The sequence below is a fragment of the Ceratotherium simum genome, chromosome 17 (genome assembly GCF_057802395.1).
Source record: "Ceratotherium simum simum isolate JZ-2026a chromosome 17, ASM5780239v1, whole genome shotgun sequence".
NCBI classification, from domain to species: Eukaryota; Metazoa; Chordata; class Mammalia; order Perissodactyla; family Rhinocerotidae; genus Ceratotherium; species Ceratotherium simum.
This window is the reverse complement of record NC_141916.1, coordinates 13244132-13252278: the sequence shown is the minus strand read 5'-3', so window position 1 is coordinate 13252278 and position 8147 is coordinate 13244132. Positions and strand designations below refer to the sequence as shown.

At 36.7% G+C, this 8147-nt stretch overlaps 1 protein-coding gene across 1 annotated transcript; it reads right to left on the bottom strand.

The window, feature by feature from the left end:
* Window positions 1-1621: 1621 nt before the first annotated feature.
* On the bottom strand, window positions 1622-4310 carry LOC101404455 (olfactory receptor 6C4-like). The gene is made up of 2 exons (XM_004429485.2): window positions 3393-4310; window positions 1622-1642 (listed from the first exon to the last, which is right to left on the bottom strand). The coding sequence occupies exons 1-2, from the start codon at window positions 4308-4310 to the stop codon at window positions 1622-1624; spliced, it is 939 nt and encodes a 312-aa protein (XP_004429542.2).
* Between the last annotated feature and the right edge of the window lie 3837 nt (window positions 4311-8147).

Sequence of the window (8147 nt, the reverse complement as noted above, 5' to 3'; positions counted from 1 at the left end):
TAAATTTGGCATCTGCTCCTGTGTCTCTTGGTGCCTGTTTATCTATCTACCTACCTATCTAATCTCTTTATTGTTTTCTGTTGTCTATTGATTTTCTTTATTGTTTTCTGTTGCTTTATGGGAGAGTTTCTCAGATCTCTAATCTCAGAGAGTTTATCACTATTTTTGTTTTGGTTCTATCTCTCCTGGTGTTAGCCTCATCTGTTTTGTTCTTTATTTCATTTATTAGGTTTTTCAGCGGTATTTTTTACCTAGTTATTTTAATAATGTTTTCTCCTTTGTCTTACCAGTATCATTTTTATCTTTTTGAGGAAATTATACTTATTTTAAATTCTTGATGTTTCTGTTCCAATAATTCTTCTTTGCATCATATGTTGTATGGTGTGTAATCTTGTCCCCCTACCCCTGCAGTAGATATATTCCTCAGATGAGTGGTAGTTTTGGTTTCTGAGCTCATTACCTCTGAATAGCTTCAACTATACTGTCTAGTGATTTGTATGGGCAGAAGCTTAAGCCCAGGTTTGTGACCTTCTGAATGAATTAAAAGAAATGACAAACATGATCCTCAGGCCAGAGAGTATAAGTTATTACAGAACTGTTCTTATCTTATTTAGCCTCTTTAAAAAATCTCTTTTTTTCTTTTGAATTTTATTTTAAACTCTTTGTAAGGAACAGCATTGGGAGAGAACTGCCTATTTAAATTTGTAATCTGTAAGTCCACAACCCCTGGGGTTTAGGGAGAGAGGATAGAGGAATGAATGCCCAAGAGTGACATATTAGCCCTCAGTTGTTTTATTGTCTCATCATCCTAGCACTGCCCTGAAATTACCTTGAGAATACTAGGCAGGTAAAGCTGTTTCTTTTGATTCTTGTCTGCAGTGGTGACAGGAGGGATAAAACCCACCAACTTAGACATTTTGACACTGACCATTCCAAGAGGTCAGCTGCAGAATCAGTAACCCCTTCCTTTGCTTACCTATGACTTGGAGTGTTTCCAAGTATGTATTAACATAAAGCCAGCTTAGATGAACAGTTTCAGAAGAGCGTGACTTATCTCGTTTTTGAACAAGCTCATTTAGAAGTTGATACATTCCTTCCAAAATTCATTTCTACATGCTTATGTTATGAACGCTGAGTCAAGCCTGGGCTACTGTTCTTGAACTTTGGTTTACACCAAGTACTCTTCTTCTTGATTGCAACATACTCAGAGATATCCAGGTCACATAGAGTTGACAGTAGCCCAGTCCTAACAATCTGCTACCAAGTGTTCTGATTCGCTTTATCTGAAGCCGGTGTAAGACCCTCACAGATCTGGCTATCCAGTGATGCAATTGGACATAAGAGAAATGCAAATAAGCAGTCCTTGGTGCAGAGGGATTTGAAGTAGAATAGCCAACATCTTTACAGTCCCAATTATAACAGAATAGTCAATTTAGTACCTTGTCTTAAGAGTTAAGCACCAGTTTTTTGAAAAAGATATTGTCTACCATTATCATACAGTTATAATAGATATCATTTATTAAACACTTAATAAGTAACGACTTTTTAAATATTTTACACCTATTATCTCACTTAATGCTCAAAACTATCCTATAAGATAGACACGATTGTTATCCACATTTTAGAGTTGAGAAAAGTAAGCCTTAGAGAGGTCAATAACTATTCCAAGGAGACTCTGGTAGAAGGTTGCGAATCTGGGATTTGAACTAAAGCCTATATGTTTAACCACTCTATGGCATTGTCTTCCACTTCACCATAGGTATTGGTAGAAATGTGGATTTGGGGGAACTTAATGATTCAGATGTGGCTGTTTAAGAACATTTCTCTATCAATTAATAGGTAGTCAATGAATTTGGAATAAATTGAAAGTCATCACTAATCTCTACGTTAGCCACCAAAGAAACCCAGATATTCAAAATAGTGATGGCTTTACATAAAAGACCTTTTATTAAAAATATTATACACTCCTCAATATTTTCTGTAGTTCTGGGAATTTTTTCTCATGATCAATCCAATACAGCTTGTTCCTTAGCTGCCTAAGAAGCATCATCCCACTCAATGTTATGTCCACACGTGAAGCATGTGAATACAGCAGATGATGTTCCACTTGTACCCCAAGTAGTAAACACAGTTCTACAATGATGTAGGATATAAGTAAGCTATGTGCAAGTACTCAAATTTCTAAAATGTCCTTAGTTCCATTAAAGTTGAGGCCCTACCATCACCTATTCAAATTCAAGTTTTTGTTACCTTAAATCCATGTGTGCAGTTCTTGGTAGGCTAGTCTATTCCCAGTTCATTACTAAGAGTCATATTTTGGAACATTCTAGTTCCAACATTCTAGAACATTCTAGTTCTAGTTTAAACATAAAACTTTATTGATATTTTATATTCTTTTTCACTTTATGAAACAGACATCCATGGCTTACATTTAAAACAAAAGCAAAACTTTGGAGAAATGTCAAAAGAATGGAGCCATATCACAGAATCTGTCCTTCTAATATCCAACAAAAGGAAACAATAAGATGAAAATAAAATCACAATAGAAAAATAATCACCAGAAATTGCCGAAGAGAGAGAGTGGGAGATCTTAGCCATTAGCTGAAAAAGATGTCAGCTATGAAAAGCAACAATAGATCCTTCAGGAGGATTGAGAGACTTCTAACCTTGCCTCTAGAAAACTCTTCTAATCCTAGCTTCTGAAAATTGACATATAAGTTGACAAAATCTTGAGAATTTTTGCCCCAGTTGGAGAAAAGTAGACCAACGTATATCCTTTTTAATATTGTTCCTTTATGGAAGGATGGCTACAGTTGAAACATAAAATAAAAAGGAAGCAGCATAAAATTATTGACACTGTGAAAGAAGCATAGTCTCAGGTGCAACGATGAAGAACAATCCCAATGCTAGAGTTCCTTCCAAACAATGCTGATAATATCACTTCCTTCCTTAAAACTTCTCTTGACTCACCAATGTCCAACTAACTCCATACTTTGTAATTAAATATCTTCATGATCTGGTCTCTCATTCTCACTCCAAATTCTTACCTTCATAGTCTCCTATATAAGCAATATGTTTTGCCTCTGAAATTTCAAATCATTTCCAGAAAACAGTTAACTCTTTCCAACTGTTCTTTTTATGGATTCTCATTCATCTTTCTCTGATAACATTTACCATGTTATTTTTATATTTGTAAACTTATTACACAAATTTGTACTCTATACACTTTTCCATCACACTTGACTGTAGATTTCTTGAAATTAGGACACATGCCTTTCATATTTTTATCCTCAAGGCCCAGTTCAGCTGCTATAAAATAGTAGACACTCAATACATATTTATTAAGTGAAATATAATTTCACTGAAACGTATTCTGTTTTTTAAGTCTTCACTATCTTTTTGACAGTGTCCTTGAATGCTCGCTTCACTTGCTGATTTCTTAGAGTGTAAATGAAGGGGTTTAATGAAGGAGTAATTGAAGTAATGAGCACAGATATTCCTTTGTTGAAAGCACCTTCCTCTTTTGCAGAAGGATTAATGTACATAAACATGCAGCTGCCATAAGACAGGGAGATGACAATCATGTGTGAGGAACAAGTGGAAAAAGCCTTTGTCCTTTGCTGGGCAGAAGGGATCCTCAGAATGGTCCTGATAATATATGTATAAGAAAGTATCACCAGCACCAGAGTAACCACTAGAGTCACAACTGCCAAGAAGATGACCATCAATTCTAAAAGGCTTGTATCTGAGCAGGCAAGCTCCAGGAGTGGCCCATAGTCACAGAAATAGTGATTCAGCACATTGGAAGCACAGAAATTCACCTTGCTCATCAGGATGATTGGGGGAAAGATAGCTAGGAATCCCCCCAGCCAGGAGCAGAACACGAGTTGTAGGCAGACTCTGCTGCTCATGATGGTCAGGTAATGCAGGGGTTTGCAGATGGCCACATAGCGGTCATAGGACATACAAGCCAGAAGGCAAAACTCTGTTCCCCCAAGAAATATAGCAAAAAAATACTGGGTCAGGCATCCAGCAAAGCTGATGACTTTATTTCCTGTTATCATGCTGTTCAGAAATCTGGGAATAAAAATGGATGTGAAGGAAATTTCTAAGAGGGAGAAATTCCGGAGGAAGAAGTACATGGGGGTCTGGAGGTGGGGGTCTACTAGAGTGAGTATGATGATGGTCAGATTTCCTAGGACACTTAGCATGTAGGTGAGGAACAGAAAGATGAAGATCACAACTTGGACTTCAGGTTGGTTTGTGAGGCCCAACAGAATGAACTCAGTAAACGTGGTCCTGTTTTTCATTGTTGACCTTTAGAAGATATAAAGGGAAAAGGTGAGAATGATGAAAACCAAAGTTTGTCAGGGTGGGAGACATAAAGCTGATTGTAATCAACAGGATCAGGTCATATATTACTCTCCATCCCTTTGGCCCAAACCAATGTCCCATTGGACTGGACTTGTTTCCATGGAAGCCCTATATCTTCTATGTAAGTGACCTTATTCTTAAAGCCTTTGTAATTCCTCAAATCAATCTATTCCTGGACACTTAACAGAATCTATTAGAGAATAATTACTCAAAATTTTTTCAGAGGAATATGTTTTTGAACCTATCCTTTCCTCCCAACATGTTTATGAAATCTCCACTTTTAAGTCACTTTCCCGACTCTCTTAAACTCTTCTGCTTCTGTGCTATTGGTAGAAATATCTCTAGCTGATTCTGTTTTCTGTGCTTTAGGACTTTAAGATGTTTCGTTCAGTCCCCTCTCACAGTAGAGTGTGAGTTTTTTTGTTAAATGAACAAGGCTCGGGCATCAATAAATCATATTAATTAGCATTTTCTTATATGTTTCTCTGCCTCGTTCACAGTCTCCTAGGCACTGATTTGGTATATATCTTTAAGAATAGAGATCTTGAGAGACCCACATGCAGCATCTCAGAGTGGATTTTGCTCCAAGTCTTGAAGATTCCTCAGTGGCAAATTTAGGATGATAGTTTATCATGCCTCAATATTTCCCGTCCTCTGTTCTTTCCATACAGAAACCAGGATGGGTGACATCCATGTCTCTAACAATAAAAGTCTTTTATAGATAAACTGATATTCCCCAGGAAAAGAAACTTGGGTGGTGGTATCCTGTGTGCATCTTTAAATTTTCTGATAAAGAGGCAAAAAACAATATAAAGGGCTCCTCTAATTCATATGCATATGGTTAGAAAAATCATATCTTCACAATCATTCTTGTCAATCTCCCCATTATTTCATACAGTTTTTGAATGCATCAGGTGATGGTAAACATTAACCTGGAACTGCTACAGCCCTCCCTTCCCTGTATGTACCACCCTGTGGTCTTTGGCAAGTACTGATTTCCTCCAGATTTTCACAATTGATTGATTTCACAATCCGCATTTGTAGAATAATAACATCAGTGACTTTAAAAACATACAGTGTTCACACAGTCGACAATCTGAATGACTGCAGGAATTGTACATATATTTTCTTATTAAATATTTATAAATTTTCTACATTTGAATAATTTTTATAGGACTTCACTTAACTCTTTTACTTCTATGTCTCGGCAGAAATGCTTCTGTCTGTTCCTCTTTCTCTTCTTTCTGTGTTCCCTATTCATTTACTAGTCTCTGATGCTTCACCACAGATCTGTAACCGACCCTCATTTCCTTCGCAGTCTAGCCCCTGGAGTCCTCTATAAGCAACCTGTGGAAATTCTCCCAATACAGGCAATGTTATAGACCCCAAATCCAAAGTTAATTTTTTGCTACATCTTCACATTTTTCAGGATGAATGTCTATTTGGGCTTTAGGATTCTGAGACTGTTGTTTTAGGACCCTGTCGTTTTATACTTTAAGTCTTTTCCCATACATGGTCAGGGCTCAGCCATCACTAAATCATATTAATAAGCATTAAGCCTTATGCTTCTCTACCATATTCAGAGTCTTCTGGGCACTGATTTGGCATACCACTAGGAAGAGAGAGATTGTGGCAGCCACAGGACACATCTCTCAGAGTGGATTTTGCTCAAAGTATTGAAGACTCCTGAATGGTATCTAGGGGTAGAGGTTAGTTATAACCTCAAACTTGTGTGTTGCCACTATGCTTAGAACATAGAGACCAGGAAATAGACACCAGTATTATTGATTACAGTTGTCCTGTGTAGATAAATTGTGGTCCACCAGGAAGGAAATTTTGATAGTAATATGTTTCTGTCATCTTTAGCTTTATCAGATTATGAAGATTCCTGTGGTAAAGGACATTTTAAGGGATCCTCTAACCCACATGCACAGTTAGAACAATCACATACTTTCAGGTGTCGTTGATAATTTTCCCGTAACAGCCATACATGAATTTGGAGGGACTAGGTGAGGTTAAACCTTGATCTGGTTTTCTCAGGGTCTGTCACTTCCCTGGTTGCTCTCACCTGTGATTTTTAACAGTACCTTTGCATCTTCTTCCAGAACTTCACAATGGTATAATTTCATGGTCCATGTCCACAGAATGATAGCATCACTGATTTTGGAAGCTGGAGACATAAAGTGCTCATACTCTTCACAGTCTGAATGACTGCAGAGGTCTGTTTACTTTGTTGATTCTAAAAGATGAATCAAAGGTGAGAGGTCACATGCAAGTCTACAAATAGTCAAAAAATTAGCATGTTTTCTATACACTATCTGACCACACCTGCCATGCTCTTTCATGGAAGTACCCAACCTTATAAGGCTTAACTAAATAAGAAATGAATTATTTCTCTATTAATCCAAATAATTCAAACTAGAATTAAACCTCAGTTCTTGAGAGATAGAGTTCCACTTAAGAGGAGGAAAAAGACAAACCAAAGAATTTAAAAAGTAGCGGGGGTAGAATTACAAGAGAGGATTTATCAGTTTGAATATTCCCTAAGTTTTCTCATCTATGATAAATTATGTTGCCGTCCTTAGAAGCCAGGACATGGACTTCTTTGCAGATTCTGTGTTAGCAAGAGTGACCCGTGACCCAGACCTTGTCTGCTCCTTTTAGAGCAGGCGCCTGGGGATCAATTTCCTGGAGAAGCTAAAGGTGCCCTGTGGACTCAACTTTGGAAGGTGCTAATGAACATGAACTGTTGACAACTTTGTGAGCAAGTTGTGAATACATGTCTGAGAGACAAAGGTCCAGGGAGACCATGTTAAAAGTGCAAGGAGAGAATCAGCTACAGCCTAAGATTCTGAGAAAAGCTGAGAGCAATGGGGTGACACCTCTGAGGATGATTAGAAAAATTATCACTTGGTCATCACTAATGAGGGTCATCAAAGAGCCCTACATTCTGAAAAGATTTCATAGATTATTTTTCAAAAGTCAGCACAATTAGGAGTCCTTTCATTTGTAGGAGAGTGGGCAACATGATATAGTAATTGCAAATTCATCAGAAATCAAACCATCTCTCAAATTCTGATTAAATCATTAATCCACCACCCACCACAAAATATATACATATATTATCTAATTTTCTGTCCATTCCTTTCTTCTTTTTCATCACCTGCTGTTACAAGAACAAAGTACAAGGATCATACTCAAAAAGAGAGAAAACTTGTGGTTAAAAACTTTGTTTTGGATACAGGTTTGTGTTCTCAGAAGATAAAAGAAAAAAAAAAAGCAACAGCAATACTAACACCAAGAACATTAACAGCAAGACTGAGGAGAATAATATGAATAACTAATGATTACTTAGTGCTTTCTATTTTTTTGTTAGTCAGGGGCTGTCTGTTAAATGCATCAACTTATTTAATCGTCACAGAAATCTTTTGAGCCTGGTCTTATTTTTATCAGCATTTACATAGGAGAAAATTTCAACAGATTAAATAGCTTACATTTACAATTTTCACTTAAGTATGGATCCATAAACAATATAGTTTAATGTTGCCTGTTTTTGAACTTTATAAAAATGAAATTACATTGTATGTATTCTTTCCTATCTTGCCTCTTTTGTTCAAGTTTATGTTTAATATTTCTCTGTGTTGTTACTTGTAGCTATGACACATTCATTTTCATTATGGTATTCAATCGTACGAATTTACCACAATTTATTCATTCGTTCATTTGATAGGATTTGTTTTTCATTTGGGGGAAATTATGAAATGTACAGCTAT